A 19,308-nucleotide genomic window follows, 5' to 3' on the forward strand; every position below is an offset into this window, starting at 1 on the left:
GAAAAAGTTGAGAGACGCAAGACCCAACACTCTGGATAAGCTTAAGGCCGCTATCGAAGCATACTGGGCCTCCATAACACCTGAGCAGTGCCACATGCTGATTGACTCCATGCCACGCCGCATTGAAGCAGTCATTTCTGCAAAAGGATTCCCGACCAAGTATTGAGTGCATAACTGAACATAATTATTTGAAGGTTGACTTTTTTTGTTTTAAAAACACTTTTCTCTTATTGGTCAGATGAAATATGGTAATTTTTTGAGATAGAAAATTTGGGTTTTCATGAGCTGTATGCCAAAATCATCAATAAGAAAAACAATAAAAGGCTTGAACTACTTCAGTTGTGTGTAATGAATCTAAAATATATGAAAGTCTAATGTTTATCAGTACATTACAGAAAATAATGAACTTTATCATAATATGCTAATTTTTTTAGAAGATCCTGTATATATATATATGTATATATATATATATATATATATATATATATATATATATATATATATATATATATATATATATATATTGTATTTTGTATATTATCCTGATTGTTATTCTGTGTATGACCCAGCGTGCTCTCCACTTTGATTAGTTCTCATCTTTCTGTACTACAGTCATCTGATACTCGGTATAGACCTCGGCTAGCCTAACGAGTCTCTTCCTTGTTTGTACCTCAGCCATCTGATCTTATGTGTATGATTTCAGCCTGTTAAACGACTTAGCCTCTGTCTCAGCCCATTGTACTTCAGCCATCTGACTACCAGTGTATGAACCTATCCTGTTATTTGACCTAGCTTTGCCTCAGTCCTTTTGTACCACAGATTATCTGATCTTACGTGTATGACCATAGCTGATGATCTGACGACAATTATCTTACTCGCAGTGCGATTATCCAGCGTCACACCTTCTTAGCATTTCCCATTTTAACTGTGGCTATTTTGAAGTCAATCCTGATATCATTTTCTCCCTTACTCTCCTCTGCCTGATTTTCCCACCCTTCACTATAGAAAGTGCAAGTAAGAGTAAGGAAGTGAAACAGTCGGCACTGCTGATTGCTGTATTTAATTACAAAGGGTGGTATTACATCAAAATACATGTGAAGCAAAAATTGCACATACCATGGTGGTGGAGGCTGTGAGCTGGTGGTGGGTGCTGGGCACAGATTAGCCCTACGACCGTTTCGCGCTGTGGATGCGCTTCTACGGAGGCTGTACACTGTAGGTGGGATGGCCTGATATAAATATCCTTTCGTATGGTGCTCTTCCGGAGCTGCCCCTCACACTCCCTGTAAGCCAATCTTACGCTGGAACGCATATGCGCTCCAGCCTCGGCTTAGGGAGGAAATAGCACCTGTTAGCTACGGATGCCTGAGCAAGCCACACTACATTAGGTGGCTGCCTTTGCTATTGCAATATACGGAATCCGTATTCGTGTTGGCGCCATCTTGTGGCCATTAGCTAAACTGCTGCTCACTGTGAAAAAGTAGTGAAACAGAGAAAAAAATCCATTACGAGTGATTGAAAAATTGCTATCAATTTGGTAATGAATAATTAAGAGGCAAAGATTAAAAAACAACCTATGCTTTATAAAAAAGTGTCGTAAGGTGTCATTTCAATGTGAATTTAAAATGCACATATAAAATGGGCATGTTTAGAAGGAGGGTGATAGGGAGGATTCATACTATTGATTATTTCTGGCAGGACCGATATTAATCTATATATATAAAATCGGATGTATGTGTGTGTGTGTGTGTGTATGTATGTGTGTGTGTGTATGTATGTATGTGCCGCGATCACGCGAAAACGCCTTGACCGATTTGAACGAAACTTGGTATACAGATCGTTTACTACCTGGGATGATATGTTCTGGGGGTCTCGCGGCCCCTCTGCACACGTGGGCGGAGCTACAAACAGCCAATCAGATTTCACCGATTCAAGTCAATGGAAAAAATGTAAAAGGCTGCCATTCTCACAGTAATCAAGCCAGAGTCCCCACACTTGGCACAGTTGGTCACTTGGTGACCGAGGTTACAAATCCAGGAAAAGTGGGCGGAGCATAAAACAGCCAATCAAATTTCAGCCATTCATTTTAAATAGGAAAATGTAAACTGCAGCCATTCTTAGACTGTTAATCGCAGGGTTTTCAAACTTGCCACAGTTGGTCACTGAGTGAATCCGATTAAGATTCAAGAAGATGGGTGGAGCCTAAAACAGCCAATCAAAATTCACCTATTGATTTTCAAGGGGAATATTTAAACTGCTGCCATTCTTACACTGTTAATGGCAGAGGCTTCAAACTTGCTACAGTCTGTCTTTGGGTAACTGGGGTCCAAATTCATGAAAGGGGCGGGGCCACAAACAGCCAATCAGATTTCCTTGGTGGATAAACTGCTTCCATTCACACATTTTTGATGCCAGGAACCTGAAAGCTCACAAACTTGGTCATTGAGTGACTGTGTGTCCAGGTTACAAAAAGTGGGCAGAGCCAAAACCAAATTTGATTAGGAAAATATAAACTGTAGCCATTCTTACACCGTTAATGGCAGGGTTCTCAAACTTTGCACAGTTGGTCACTGGGTGAATGAGATTAAGAATTTGGAAGGTAGGTGGAGCCTACAACAACCAATAAAAATTCACCTTTCGATTTTCAAAGGGAATATTTAAGCTGCTATCATTCTTATACTGTTAATAGCAGATGCCTCAAAACTGGTACAGTTGGTCACTGGGTAATTAGGGTTCAAAATCAGAAAGGGGGTGGAGCCATAAACAGCCAATCAGATTTGTTTATTTTTTTAAAGGGAATATACAAAGTATTGATACCAAGGACCCCAAAGCTGATAAACTTGATAGAGTGACTGTATGTCAAGGTTAGAAAAAGTGTGCGGCGCCAACAACTTAATTTTTTACATGGCAGGGTTCCCAAACTTGACACAATTGGCCACTGGGTGACTGGGATTAATATTCAGAAATGTGGGTGGAGCCTAAAAAACAGCCAATCAAAATTTACCTATTGAATTTCAAGGGGGAACATTTACATTGCTACCATTCTTAAACTGTTAATGGCAGAGGTCTAAAACCTGATACAGTCAGTTATTGGGTGGCTGGGGTCCAAATTCACTAAAGTGGGTGGAGCCACAATTTCAGCCATTCTGTTATTGGCAGGGTTCTCAAACTTGACACAGTTGGCCACTGTGTGACTGGGACTAATATTCAGGAAAGTGGGTGGAGCCTACAGCAGCCAATCAAGATTCACTTTTTGATTTTCAAGGGGAATATTTACATTGCTGCCATTCATACACTCTTAATGGCAGAGGCCTCAAATCTGGTACAGTCAGTCACTGGGAGACTGGGGTTTAAATTCTGAAAAGGGAGTGGGCCAAAAACAGCCAATCAGATTTGATTAATTACAATGGTAAAATGCAACTTATTGATGCCAAAGACCACAAAGCTCATAAACTTATTCAGTGAGTGACTGTTTGTCAAGGTTAGAAATAGTGGGCAGAGCCAAAAACAACTTTTTACATGGGAAAATATAAATTACAGCTATTCTTACACTGTTAATGGCAGGGTTCTCAAACTTGACACAGTTGGTCACTGGGGGACTAGGATTAATATACGGAAAAGTAGGTGGAGCCTACAAGAGCCAATCAAAATTCACCTATTGATTTTCAAGGGGAATATTGAAACTGCTGTCATTCTTACACTGTTAATGGCAGAGGCCTCAAACCTGCTACAGTCGGTCATCAAGTGACTGTGGTTCAAATTCACTAAAGGGGTGGAGCCACAAACATCCAATCAGATTTTCTATTGTTGGATAAACTGCTTCCATTCACACAATTTTGATGCCAGGAACCCAAAAGCTCACAAACTTGGTCATTGAGTAGTGACTGTGTGTCAAGGTTACAAAAAGTGGGTGGAGTCAAAAACAGATTTTTCTGGGAAATTGTAAACTGCAGCCCTTCTTCACTCTTAATGGCATGGTTCTCAAACTTTGCACAATTGGTTACTGGGTGACTGGGATTAATATTCATAAAAGTGGGTGGAGCCTAAAAAGCCAATCAAAATAACCTGTTGATTTTCAAGGGGAATATTAAAATTGCTGCCATTCTTGCACTGTTGTTGTTGCCTCAAACCTGGTACAATTAGTCATTGGGGTTCAAATTCAGAAAAGGGGACAGAGCCACAAACAGTTTCATTTCTTGGGAAAATACAAATTATTGATGCCAAGGACCCCAAAGCTCACAAACTTGATCATTGAGTGACTGTATGTCCAGGTTACAAAAAGTAGGCGGAGCCAAAACCAAATTTCACTGGGAAAATGTAAACTGCAGGCCTTCTTACACTGTTAATGGCAGGGTTCCCAAACTTTGCCCAGATGGTCACTGGATGACTGAGATTAATATTCAGGGAAATGGGTGGAGAGGGGGGAAAAGGAGTTAACGAAGGGGGGGGGGGAAATATGTCTAGAATAGGGACAGGTCCAGAAGGAGGGGGAGCTCAACCAGCACTCCACCTAGAACACCAAAAGATATAATAATTAAGGATCTAAAAAACATGAAAAATCCGTGTAGTCATTAAGGCCTAATGGGCCCATCGCATCAGTTCTTAAGATGAGAAGCACTTCCTCTCTTTTAAGTTTCCTCCTCTTCTCATTGGAGGGACGTGGATAATTCCTGCAAAAGTCATTACAGTAGGATCACTGTTATGAGTCTCTCTAGCATGTTTGATCAGTCTTGGTGATCCATGTCCTGATTTTATTGAGTTAAAGTGCTCTCTGAACCGTCTGTTCATTGATCTTGTGGTTTCCCCCACATAGAATCTATTGCACGGGCACCATATTGCGTACACAACATATTCCGTCTGACATGTAAAAAATGTACTCACTTTGCGGCGTATCGGTCCCTATTGGAAACTGCTTCCGACGCTTATTTGGTTACACGAAATACAGTGAACGCATTTATGGTTTCCGTGGGGTTTATATCGTTCCCGCCAGGTACTTTTAAGTGGGGTTCTAAATTCACTACCTATTGTAGACATGTATGGTGACATGAGAAAAAGAGAGAACACCAAGAGCCCAATATAGTGTAGTATGTACTGGTAAGGTATAATTGATAGAGTAATAATATTAATTTAATACTCACAAACCAGGGTTACCAAGTAGGCAACCACTGTCAAAGCAGGTGGGGAGATTGTCCTGACCCCACTCAGGATTAAAAAGTCGCTCTCTGTAGTTGAAGAAGGAAGGGTACAACCCTCCACCAAGGGTGGACTTGATGTAGATAATAGGATAACAGAGGCGCCAATAGGATAAAAAACACTAAAAGAACTTAAAAACCCATCTTGGTAATAGAGGAGGCAGTGGTGGACTCACCCCCTCCAAGCAGAACACACGACTGTGGATTTTCAGTCAAAACAATTTTATTGGATACTCCAAATAAAGTGCAAGGCATTTCACGGGATACAAACCCGCTTCATCAGGCAATAACAGATAGGAGTAAACAGCATCTGCCAGTATCATCAACACTGAGCGCCTCTGTGTTGATGTCGTGTGTTCTGCTTGGAGGGGGTGTTCTGCTTGGAGGGGGTGAGTCCACCACTGCCTCCTCTATTACCAAGATGGGTTTTTAAGTTCTTTTAGTGTTTTTTATCCTATTGGCGCCTCTGTTATCCTATTATCTATGTATGGTGACATGTATGGTATATGCATTGCCCGCCCTTGTCCCAGTGTTCAGGTACTTCCAACCAGCTCTGCAATAGAAAGTGCATTGTCTCAGCGTGAGAAATATTGGCCAATCACAGAGGAACAGAGGTGTGGGAGGGGAAAACAGGAGGGAAAGAGGCTTCAGCCAATCAGACTGCATTAGTTAAGTCTGAGGGGAAGTAGAGAAGCAAAAAAGTACAAAGCAGCATGCCCTGCAACTTCCTTTTTGTGTACCAAATTTCGTGTGTACCAAATAAGAGCCAGGTAAACTGGGAAATGATCATTTATCATTAAGAAAATTATTAGTGATTTTAACTTTTGGATTGCCTGGTTAGCATCCTTATTACTTGTTTACCAGATAAAAATAAATAATTGAACCAATCCCTGCTATCTGATACCACAGTTATGACAACTCTGGAAAATCATATCAAGGAATACTTCACCCTTAATTCCGGCTCGAATGAGATATCTGACTATACAGCCTGGGAGGCACACAAAGCAGTCCTCCGCGGGCACCTCATAGGCATTGCCTCCAGCAAGAAAAATAAACGGAAACAGGAGCAGTGCACTCTTGAGCGGACATACGCGGATGCAGTGGATCAATATAATAAAGACCCAACCATAAAGAATAAACAAATTCTTTTTAAGGCAGAAGAAGCCCTAAATCTCTTTCTCTCCAGTGCTGCTGAAAAGCAACTCAGATGGAGCAAATACAGATTCTATATCAACTGTAATAAACCCACCACCATGTTTGCCCGCAAACTGAAGCACCTAGACCCCCAATTCAAAGCTCTTAAATTGCAAACAAGAAATAACACCTTTACCCGTAATCCTTCCAAAATTACTGAACTTTTCCAGAAAGGTTTAGCAAAAGCTAATAAAATACTAATAAACAATATATTAAACTCCCTCCCGTTGCCCCCTATCACAGACGACACGCTGCAAAGATTGGACTCTTCCATCACAGCAGAAGAGGTCATACACGCTATCAAATCTCTTAAAATCAATAAGGCCCCTGGCCCAGACGGATTCTCAGCCCTATATTATAGGAAATTCAGCAACATCCTCTCACCTCCTTTAGCTAAAGCATTCAATAGTATCTTCGAGGGTAACACACCAAGAACAGAATCCTTACTGGCCGGTATAAGCATGATACCTAAACCTGGCACAGACCCAACCGTATGGTCTAATTATAGACCGATCTCTTTATTAAACGTTGACATAAAAATCTTAGCCAAAATACTGGCAACCAGATTAAACAGCGAAATTAATAGTATGGTGGGCCTGGACCAGGTCGGTTTCATGCCACGCAGGCAGGCAGGGGATAGCATCAGAAGGATCCTACACCTAATATCTTCTGCATCCAGTGGCGGTGGTGCTCCCATGATGCTGTTATCGCTGGACATTCAGAAAGCGTTCGACACGGTATCGTGGGAGTACCTGTTCACTCTTCTACAAATCTGGGGCTTTGGACCTAAATTCCTAACTTGGCTTAAAGCTCTCTATCACTCCCCTACTGCATTCGTTCAGTACAATGGGTACAGGTCCCCCAAGTTCCCTATTCAGAGAGGCACTCGCCAGGGGTTCCCCCTCTCCCCCCTAATATTTGCTCTCGCTATGGAGCCTCTGGCGATTATGGTTAATCGCCATGAGGGGGTCGGGGGGGTTTCCCTGGCCGGGCAGTCCCATAAGCTATGTCTATATGCAGACGATGTCATCCTCACTATCACAGACTCCTCCACTTCCCTTGCTAACCTAGCAGACATACTACTTGAATTTGAGGATATTTCTGGGCTAAAACTAAACAACACCAAGTCTAAAGCCCTTAATGTATCTCTTCCCACAGCTGAGGTCACAAAACTTCAAGCCTCTTATGAATTCGCCTGGGAGCCCCTGAAATTAAAGTACCTGGGTATCTACCTAACTAACTGCTATAACGATATGTTTAAAGCCAATTATCCTAAACGTTATCAAGAAATCACCCAGCTCCTGGAATGCTGGAAGCGTTACGCCATTTCCTGGATAGGGCGCATTGCAGCAATCAAAATGGTAATCCTACCAAAACTTCTTTACGCTTTCAGAGTGCTTCCTGTGCACATTCCCCCTTCTTTCCTCAAGAAGGTTCAAGCAACGATAATGTCCTTTATATGGAAGGGCCAGGGCCCCAGAATAGCTAGAACAACACTCTACAGACTGCGAGCGGATGGTGGTCTGGGAGTACCTAATATAGCTGCATATTACAAGGCAGCCCAGATATCTCAACTCACGGCATGGTTCATTGCCTCAAAACCTCCCTTATGGTGCAATATAGAGGAAGGATTGTCCCGCCCTGTTGCTCTCCGTAACCTTCTCTGGCTGGAAGGACAACAGGGAAAAAAGATAAAAGACCCAATCATCTCTCATTCTCTAAAGGTCTGGAACCAAACTAAAAAACAGGGCAACTTAGCATCAACCCATCTACCTCTTCTCTCCTTCCTGGGCCACCCTTCCTTCCCCCCAGGTCTAGACAATGGCGCAGCATTTAAGTGGTGGCAGCAAAATAATCTCACTTTAATCTATGACTTGGTCACTGATAGTTCTATTAAAACATTCGCTTCACTAAAAGAACATAGACAACTCCCTGATACTGAACACTTCAGGTACTTACAAGTTGCCCACTTCGTAAATAAGATACTTAACCACCGTAAGTCTTTGCTGACCAGAACTTACTTCGAACACGTATGCTATACAGACCCTACCTCTCCAGGCCTCATCTCGATGATATACAGAGGCATAATTTCCCCAACTCCCCTACCTAAGCCACAGTATATTTTAAAGTGGGAGCAGGAATTGTCCACTGCCATTGAGGTAGAAGACCTGAACGATATATGGAAGCTTACCCCCAGATGCTCAATTAGCGCATCTCTGGTGGAAACACAATATAAAGTGCTTCTCAGGTGGTACCTAACGCCAGAACGGTTGGCAAAATTGAAAACCGGCACCTCGGGCCTCTGCTTCAAGGGCTGCTGCCAACCAGGGACTTACCTACATATATGGTGGCAGTGCCCAAAGGTGCGCAGATTCTGGATCAGGATCTATCAGGTAATCTACACTATATTTAAAACACAAATCCCTAAATTGCCACAGATAGCTCTGCTTGGCATGAAGCCCCAAGAACTGTCCATCTCTCAATATAAGCTTCTCCAACATGTGCTCCTTGCAGCGAAGAGGGTAATAGCGCTTTCTTGGAAATCTTCCTCCCTGATCTTTGATATATTTAAATCCAATTTGAGCTCCGCTTTATGCTTCGACAGGATGAAGGCCATTTTGGATGATACCCTCCCAAAATTTGAGGCAATCTGGAAGCCTTACTTTCTCAATTACTCCCAATGGGTACCACAACATATCACTGAAGTCTAATTTAGTGTGGATCCCCAGCGTCGGGATGGTAATAATACGCCTCCACTACCGTGCCTGGTCGACGGGCTGGCTGTACCCTTACTTCTCTTCTCTCTCTTCCCTTCCTCTATCTCCCGTCCCTCTCCTCCCTTCTCCTCCTTCCCAGTACTATCTGAATCTCACTTTCTCACTCAGATCTTCCTTTCCCTTCATGAATCTCTTCTTTACTCTCTACCCCAACCTAACTTTATTTTTATTACAGGCACCTGCAGTCCTCTAGCTAACGATTCGTCACCTCTGCAGACGGATCTTTGCAAAATATGTACTTGACAATATGCTTGGACTCTGAAGGGAGCTGGTACTTGTTGCCTTACCGCTGCCAGCTTCCACTTGACTTTTATGTGTACTCTAGTCGCTACGGCGACTACTCTCATTGCCGAACTTACCTTTACCGATGTTAACCTCAGGAGATTAACTCAGTTGTATGCAATGCATCTTCAAACAAGATATATGTACGCACTCTCCATATTGTATATCTCCAGCATTTTGCTTGTCTGTTTTAACCTTTCCTTCGAAAATGTAATAAAATCGTTTGAAAGTTAAAAATAAATAATTGATTTTTTTATTTTATGCCCAACACACTTTAACCACTTCAGGACCACAGTGGTAAACCCCCCTAAAGACCAGGCACATTTTAACTAAAATGGCAACTGCAGCTTTAAGGCCAAGCTGCAGCGCCGCACAACACAGCACACGAGTGATCCCCCCTCCCTTTTCCCCCCACCAACAGAGCTCTCTGTTGGTGGGGTCTGATTACCCCCAAGTTGTTGTTTTGTTTTTTTTAATAAATATTTATCTGTGCGTTTTTTAAACAAAATATGCTTTTTTTTTGCTTTGTTATTACCCTCCCTGCATCCAGCCAATCATGCGATCGGCTGTCATAGGCTTCTGCCTATAAAAGCCAATCGCTCTATTGTCCCCCAGGGGGACAGCCGTGTCACACGGCTGTCCCCAGTACAGCGCTACTGCTGATCGCAGTGCTGTACTATGTAAATAGACGTCGATCACGCCGTCTAAGCTCGGAGATTGAAGAGGGGGCGGAGCTCCGCCCCCCAAGCAGGAGATGCGCGAGCACCCTGCAAGCAATCTCCTGCAAATCAGAGCCCCAGGACTTGACGTCAATCGGCGTTGGGTGGTCCTGGGGCTGCCGCCGCGACCACGCCCATTGGCGTTACCCGGTCGGCAAGTAGAATCAGAATCATTTTATTCAAATATAGACATACACAACTCTACAGTCAACATTAGATATACATACAGCTCAGTATTCATCTTACGAAAACACACACTACTGAAATCTACCACTCCTATGCAGGTGGTAGGGCGCTGATAGAGGGTGGTAGTATATTAAGGGAGTTCAGGAGGCTAACGGCCATCGGGAAGAACGAGTTCTTGTGTCTGGTGGTCTTGGTGGGGATGGCTCGAAGCCTCCGACCCAGTGGAAGTGGGGTGAAAAAACAGTGGCCTGGGTGAGAGAGGTCGCTTGCAATCCTCAAAGCCCTGGCTCGCAGTCTTGTGTTATACAGGTGGTCAAGTGGAGGCAGAGGTCTCTCAATCACCCTCTCCGCTGACCCAATGATCTTCTGTAATTTGTGCCTGTCGCTGGCACCCCCATACCAGACCAAGATGGCGGAGCAGAGGATCGATTCAATGGTGGCAGTGTAAAAGCATGTTAGGATCTCCTGCGCCATGCCGAACTTCCGCAGTTGGCGGAGAAAGAAGAGTCTCTGCTGGGCTTTCCGTTGGGTTGACGTGATGTTGACCCTCCGAGATCATTGGAGATAGTGGTGCCCAGCAGGCGAGCGCAGGGCACTCTGGCCACCTCGGTGCCATCGATGTAGATGGGAGGAGGGGTAGGAGCCGACTTTCTAAAGTCAATTATAAGTTCGACGGTTTTGGCCGTGTTGAGCACCAGGCTGTTCTCCTTGCACCAGTGGCATAGTCTTTCTACCTGCTGCTGGTACTCCTGGATGTTGTCCTTGGTGACAAGGCCAACAATGGTGGTGTCATCCGCAAATTTGATGACTTTGACAGAGTCTACCGTGGATCTGCAATCATTAGTGTAGAGGGAGAAGAGCAGCGGGGACAGGACGCAGCCCTCGGGTGCCCCTGTGTTGGTTATCACTTCTCGTGAGTAGATGTCCCCCAGCCTGACAACTTGGGATCTGTTAGAGAGAAAGTCAACGATCCATAGGCGTAGGGTGGGGTGGACCCCAAGTGCAGCCAGAACATTCTGGAGGGTGTGTGGGCATATGGTGTTAAATGCAGAGCTGAAGTACTCTGGCATACGCATCCTTCCTGTCCAGATGGTTGTAGATGTATTCCAGGCAGATGTTTAGAGCATCATCAGTGGACCTGTTTGCTCTGTAGGCGAACTGGAGTGGGTCTAGTAGGGGCAAGGTGGATAGCTTGAGGGTGGATAAGACCACTCTCTCTAGGGTCTTCATGATAGTAGTTAAGTGTCCCTAAATGAAAATACCTTATATACTCGCGTATAAGCCTAATTTTTCAACACAAAAAATGTGCTGAAAAGGTACCCCCTCTGCTTATATGTGAGTCAGTGGAGCAGGTTTTGTTACTGGCAGAGGAGCATAAGGATTGTGCACTAGTGATTTTTCTCTTGTCTGCTGGCTCCCTGCTGTGTCTGTACCCCCCCCCCCCCCATTCCCTGCAACATAGTATGCTGCTCAAGACTACCTGTGTCCCCTGGCTTGTGGAACGGAGCGTGCAAGCAACATGGCAGATTCTTCCTGTGTGGCAATTGCTGTGTCTCATAATTATGATGCCATCTAGTAGTGTCTTGAAACACAGCTTCATACTTGGGGCACATCTGGCTATGGGGAGATGGGATGACTTGTACTGGGGCACATCTGGCTACTGTGTAGGGGGCTATACTGGGGAGGGTGCTTATATGAGAGTCAGTCACTTTTCCCTGGTTTCTGAGGGAAAAGTGGGTACCTCGGCTTATACATGGGTCAGCTTATATGCGAGTATATATGGTACATTAACTTTTTTACTGGATTAGATGCATGCTTGTTTCAGGTGTGTGTGCAGATACTACTGCAGCCAAAGAGATAGGCAAGATGCCATCAACTGCTATAAATATGGCAGCTTCCATATCGCTCTCAGAACTGTTATGCCTGTGTTGATCTGCTGTGTGATCTCTTCCCTATCCAATCTGTGGATTGGTGATGGGGAGGAGAGTAGCTGGAATCTGGCACCTGTATTTCTGCTGAGAACAGGATATACTGTGTGAGGAGGATCTTATCTCTGCCTTTTCCTTCTTAATGCTATGGACATGCAATATTTGACATTACATCAGTGGCGTAGCTAGAGATTATGGGGCCCCATAGCAAAACTTTCATGGGGCCATACTATGTAGGCATATTTGAGCAATGCCACATGCCTCTACCCTATAGATACGAGTTAATTGTGCAATTTAAATTCTCATGTGATCTACACTGCACATAGTCCAGGGGCACTTAGACAAAATCATAGGGTAGAGCAGTGATGGCTAACCTTGGCACTCCAGCTGTGGTGGGCTACAAGTCCCATGAGGCATTGCAATACTCTGACAGCTCTAAGCATAGGTCGGGGAGGCAGAGGCATGATGGGATTTGTAGTTTTGTCACAGCTGGAGTGCCAAGGTTAGCCATCACTGGGGTAGAGGAACACAAGAAAATTAATGATGAATACATTAAGTACCACCTGGGCCCACTCTTCTCCAGGGCCCCATAGCAGCTGCTAGGGCTATTGCTACACCTTTGCATTACATCATTTCCAGAAGAGCAGGATCATCCACCAGGCAACCTAGGTAGATACTTTGGGCCCAGTGGACAGCAAGGGCCCATCTGTCTCCTTTTCTGACCTCTCTCCAATTCAGCTTAAAAGGATACCACAACTGACAAAAAGGAAGGTACGGTGGCTAGGGAAGGAAAATTAGATACTTACCGCCTCTCGTATTCCCCACCGTCAGCCGCCGGTCTTCTCCAATGGAAGCCGATGTCGGGCCACTCTCCTGACCTCTAACCCGGACATACTGCGCCGCGCATGCGCAGTATGTCCGTTCTTCACCGCTTCTGCCGGCGCATAATTTCGGCAGACGCGAGTTTACTCCCCTGGCTCCTCCTTCCGTTAAGCGCAAGATGCTATGAAGGAGGAGCCAGGGGAGTGAACTTGCTTCTGCCGAAATTATGTGCTGGCAGAAGCAGTGAATCATGCGCGGCGTAGTATGTCCGGGTTAGAGGTCAGGAGACCGGCATCTATTGGAGAAGACCGGCAGCTGATGGCGGGGAATAAGAGAGGCGGTAGGTATCTAATTTTCCTTCCCTAGCCACCGCACCTTCCTTTTTGTCAGTTGTGGAATCCTTTAAAGGGATACTTAAGCTAGGGGGAAAAAAATAGTATTACTCACCTAGGGCTTCTACCAGCCCCCCTGCAGCAGTCCCATGCCCTTGCAGTCACTCGCGGATCCTCCCGCCCCCTGCCGCCATCAAGTTTCATTTTTGGCCGAGAGCAGGGGACAGCTACAGGGGGCTGGTAGAAGCCCCAGGGGAGTAAAACTATTTTTTTCCACTGACTTAAGTGCCTCTTTAACAAAAGGACCTCAACGGAGCCCAAGATCTACTACCTTGCCTAGGGCCCCATTAATCCAACTCTGCTTTCCAGTATAAACAAGGATAGTGCAGTAGCCTTTGAATGATGGTGATGAATGCAGGTGTGCAGGGCATTTGTAGAATGACCTCAACAGCCTATTGCAGGCGTGCTGCTGTCTCCTCAGCCCAGGGAACTGGCAACAACCCATGCTGCTCTTCAGCTGTAGCTCCCATTTACAGGGCATACTTCACAGATGCTGGACCATACCTCTCCATCCAAAGACACGCTGGATAGGATAGAAAAGAACATTTGTCAGCGGAACGATTATTTTAGCCAACCTAGCTTATGAAATCATTAAGCTGTGTTCTACAAGCTGGCAAAGTAACACTATATGGTGAGAGTAAATGACAGACTAGAGACTACTATTAGCAGACCTCGCCGTCCCTCATCATCCCACATTGTACATCCCCTCCTTCTCTCTCCCAGAGTCCCTTGCACATAGCTCCTGATGACGTCACAGCAACTCTGACATTGCACGGCAGCTGCTGCTCCCCGCATCTCTCCCAGGCAGGCTGTGCACATTCTCCAGCCAGGATCCCCATAGAAAGTGCTGCAGGATGCGAGCCTCAGAACATGGCAGCTGGCTCCTCAGCCTCCTGCTGCCTCTTGTAGTCGTATCTGCAGCCAGTGCGGGGGATCCTTTTGATGCCCAGCTGGGAGACATCATCTCTTGCAGCCAGCAGTGTCAGCTTACCTTCAAACACAAAAGCTCGAATGCAGTAAGTACCTTGCGACCCGAGCTTTGTGTGTATGTGTGTGTGGGAGTCCGTCAATAACACAGTCATAAATGGGGATAGCGAGTGATGTGTGTGACACATAGCCGCGCCCATGTCATTTTCACGCATCCATGTTTAAACATCCCTGCAGTTTGCCTTACAAGATCTTCCCGACACACTCCAACATCTGCTATCTGATCGTGGCATTGCACCTTGGCATGCCATTTTACGATTATTATTAAAATGGTGGTCACTGGCATGTGACCATTTCCATCCCAATTAGCAGGTGCACGAGAATACAAGCCAGCCTGATAACAAATGTGAATGTGCTGCTTTCTGGCGTTTTCCATGTGCTGCTGGTGCTGCTGTCATACATCTGCAATAAACGAAATAAATGTCTGCTTTTGCTTGACTCTCTCATGATAACATTCTCTGGGTGGATGTGTGATTGCACATCCCTAATGTCATAGAAATCTTCCAGTAGAGGAAAACTGCTTGTATATTTCCCTGGGGCTTTTGTCGGGGAACAATATACATTTAGCAGAACAACAACAACAAGGCGTTATGCACACAGGCAAAATATACAGTATGTTGCTTTGTGATAATTCACAGAATTACAAAGCTTGTTTCTGCAAATGCAAAATTGCACAGGACATTATCATTCGTTGCAGTCTTTTACAGGGCTGTTCATGGTAATTGTTTAGCTGTACGGAATCATAAAATGAGTTGTGTATAAGTGCCTTTAAAAAAAACACAGAAATTGTGGCTTGTACTACTAAAGTGAATTCCTGGATGATATGTACTAATATAGATCGGATTAGATTAGGGCCAGGCCAAGGAAAATGTATTTATGCAGCTATTCCTGCCACAGAGATTGCTTGCTTTGGTAGTTTAGAATAGTTTGTGTGTGTTGGTCAAGGATGAACTTCATATTTGTATTCCGCCGGCGGTTTATCAGAACGTCTTAAGAAAATTACAGCTAAATCATTTTTATTTAGTTTTGATAAGATTGGGAAAAGTTATGTCTAACAGATTGTTATTGCTGTTTTAGCCCCCATTGGAAAGATTTCTTCATGCTGAGGGGACCCCAGTCAATGTAACTGAGGACATGAAATGGTGACACAAAGAGGAATTAAAGTGCGTCTTGAGGGAAAAAAAAAAAAAAAAAAGTCTCATCCCTTCCCATCATAGTGTTTGGGATTTCAAAATAAAACTTTTAATTTTACCTGGTGCTGACATGAGTCTCCATCTTACTTGCTGGGCACTGTGTCCCAGTTGCCCTACAGCAGCTTATGGGCTGGGACATGGCCCTCAAACACACTTCAGTAAAGCCTGGAATCCACTATCGGTATGTTACTAAGGGCTGGTGCACACTACAAGAGCTTTTCTAAGCGCTTTGTGATTTTAAAAGCTGTTGCTATTGTTATCCTATGAGTGTGCCCACACTGGAGCAATGTTATTTTGTAAAAATCTCCCATAGCATTGCATTAGCAAGAACTTTTAAAATTTGCCTGCACAGTACGTTCCAGACCACGTGAAGGTGATTGACAGCGGCACAGGCACAGTAGAGGACAACCTGTAGGTAGTCCTGCGCATCGCTGTGGAACGGGGGCTAGTAGAGATGCAGCGAGAGGCATAGCGACTGACGGGCTGGAGGAAGCCCCGGATAAGTAGTACTATGGGTAGCAGGAGTTGCTTGATGACTCCTTTAAAGTGGCCACTAATGATACAATTTGCTGAACAATCGATTACGAACGATTCTTCGTATGAACTATTGTAAATTATCGTTTGGGACCACAAATGGACAAAAATGTGCGAACCGAACAGATTAATGAATTTTGTTTCGATCCTATTAATCTGATCGGATTGGTTAGGAGATTTTTGTACATTAGTGGTCCCAAATGATTATTTATGATTGTACATACAAAGAATCATTCGTAATCTATAGTTCAGCAGATTGTATCATTAGTGGCCACCTTACGGCTCAGTGAAGTGTGGGGGGGGGGGGTGTCCCTAAGGCTTAGTTCACACCGTAAAATGCAATTGCTAGCTCTTAGTGGTTGCGATATTTTCAGAGTGTTTTTTGAATGAATTTTTTTTGAACATTCATTCAAGCTGCAACCAATCAAAAATGCTACATGCACCATGTTTGCTATTTTAACCAAATCGCAACACTGCTTTGGGAACACTCTCATAGGGTGACACTGCACTAGCGCTTTACAGATCTGTAAGTGCATCGCAATCACCCCCGGTGTGAACCAGGCTTTTGTTAAAGGGAGTGCTCAGTGTGGTAGAGTAGGAGAAAAAGAAATTAAAATGTAAAGTTGGCCTACATTAAATCCAACTGTGCCATTCCTTCCTAATATTCTGAGGATTCTCTACACCACAAAATCCACCCTTGATAGTCACTATATCCCCTCATGGCTGCAGCGATAATGCCACATGTAGCTTCTGGCTGAGGTCTTGCTGTCTTCTGGAAGAGGGCTTCATTGTCATCACAGTGCCCTGACTTTTCTTAAGCCTGGTACACACTTTAAATTATTATTGGCAAATCGCTGACCAATTTTTACCGCCTCCATGTAGTATGAGGGTTTACCTACTCAATCTGCTCGTTGTATTGAATATCTATTCACCCTCACCATAGCCGGGACAAGGTCCTCCAGCACCCAAGGCTGAGATACCATAATGCACCCCCTCCATCCCCTCCCCAACCATCATACACTGATTGCTATTAGACTAAGAGGTGCCACAGGGCCCCCAACACCTCCAACACCTTAATCTCTAGTTATCTGGCTTGCAGTCACTGCCATGTATCCCCTTTTCTTATTTCTCTCTGCTTTAAACACAATAGGGGAATGATAGCTGAGTGAGTTGTGCGCCCCTCCTACACTGCGCCCTGTGGCTGGAGCCTCTCTCGCCTCTGCCTGGCCCTGACCCTCGCACTACATGGAGGTGGTAAAATTGGGCAGTAATTGGCCAATCATAATTGAAGGTGTGTATCAGGATTTAGTCAGGTCTGGGTGGAAGTTAGGCTGTTATTGCCATCAAGACACCTGAAGTGAGGAGTATGGAGGCTGCCATATTGATTTCCTTTTAAACAATGCAAGTTGCCTGACTGTCCAGCTGATCCTCTGCCTCTAATACTTTTAGCCATAGACTCTGAAGAAATGTGCAGATAGGATTTTTGAAGTTTGTCTGGATTTGCTATCTGCTTGTTTTAGGTGGGTGAATCAGACATTTCTGCAGACAAACATCAGCAGGATGCAGTGGAATGGGTATTGTATAAAAGGAAATAAATGTGATAGCTTCCATATCTCTGTGTCCATATATGTTCTTTAAAGGACATACGAGGTGACAAAATATAGCAATCTTTACTTAACTGGGGCTTTTTTCCAGCCCCTAGACGTCTTCTGGGTACTTCGCCGACGCTCTGGTGCTCCCTGGTGTCCCACTGGCTGCCAGCAAGGGTTGATGATCCACTGGCAGGTCGATGCTACTGCGTGGGCATATGTGGCCACCCGCATGCAAATGCACCCACATCACGTACTGCACCTCTGCTTTTTTGAAGCCCAGGTTTGAGCAAAACTTCAAGGCTGGGTTCACACTAGGGTGTTGCATACTCTGTAAATACAAGATGGCAACAAAGGGTAAAAGACACATCCAATGAAGCATACAGTTAATGAAAAGTATGCATCTTTGCTGCACATGTTCACGTTGTCTGGTACCATACAGCATGCTTTGCATCATAGGGAAAAATTGGCAGTGCTCCTGATCAGGCCGCATCTGAAATAACTACCAACAGAGGTGTGCAGAACCCCCCAGAGGCAAATACACCCCTTTCTTTTAAAACAGATGCAAACTATGCACTAAACCCTAAACTCAGATTAAACTGAAATGCAAATTTGAAATAACAAATGAGTGCAGCTAGCCATAAGTAAACTTACATTTCTATACAGCAGGGGGAGGTGACAGCGCTTCCCAAGACAGGCTGCATCTTATTGACTTGAATTTAGGGTTTAGTGCATGTATTTGCCTCGGGGGGCTCTGCACACCTCTGTTAGTAGTCATTTCAGATGCAGCCTGATCAAGAGCGCTGCCAATTTTTCCCTGATCTCTTAAAAAAAATGTGTAAACCCTGTGGGTCAAGGAGTCTAGTATGGAACACTTGCACGCAAACTGTTTTGAAAGCGAACATCCTCCATTTTGTTACATCTGCTTTGAATACAGCTTGTGTGACCTGCCTATAATTAGGCTCTGCACATCCATGCTGCTGGGCAATCAGTTGCAGCCTGTCTTGGGAAGCGCTGCCACCTCCCCCTACTGTATAGAAATGCTTTGCCTTATGCCAGTGGATTTTATCGCGCCACTCTGCTAACATGCCAATGTGAATTTACCATTACAATAGAATAGCATTGCATTTCAGCATGAAATCTATTATTGTTATTATTGATTTATATAGAGCTAGCATCTTCCGTGGTGCTGTACAACAGCATACAGGGTATAGCAATACAAAATAAACAATACAACAGTTCATATAAGACAAGAGTGGATAACAGCTGATGCAGTGAACGCATCAACTACATATTTTTACACAGGGGAGGGAGGTAAAGGGAAGAGAGCCCTGGCCAAAAGGCCTTACTAACTAAAGGTTTAAGGGATAGGACAATAGGTAAAGGGAAGCTGTGTGTGGGGTGGTAGAAATGGTGGTCAGTGAGCAAAGTCTTAGGCCCATATGCAATTCGTTTTTTCTCCCAGATGCTATTTTTAAACGTGTAAATAAAATGCCTTTTAAACTACCAACAA

General features: G+C 44.4%; 1 protein-coding gene across 1 annotated transcript in view; it reads left to right on the forward strand.

Annotated features, from left to right (window-relative positions):
* The first annotated feature begins 14,213 nt into the window (after positions 1 to 14,213).
* TMEM59L (transmembrane protein 59 like) overlaps positions 14,214 to 19,308 on the forward strand; it is a 64,664-nt gene continuing 59,569 nt past the window's right edge. Inside the window, exon 1 of the mRNA XM_068233917.1 lies at positions 14,214 to 14,508. Coding sequence (XP_068090018.1) covers positions 14,347 to 14,508 — 162 coding nt within the window. The 5' untranslated portion in view covers positions 14,214 to 14,346. The remainder of the gene's footprint in view (positions 14,509 to 19,308) is intronic.

Source organism: Hyperolius riggenbachi, chromosome 1 (assembly GCF_040937935.1).
Source record: "Hyperolius riggenbachi isolate aHypRig1 chromosome 1, aHypRig1.pri, whole genome shotgun sequence".
Taxonomy (NCBI): domain Eukaryota; kingdom Metazoa; phylum Chordata; class Amphibia; order Anura; family Hyperoliidae; genus Hyperolius; species Hyperolius riggenbachi.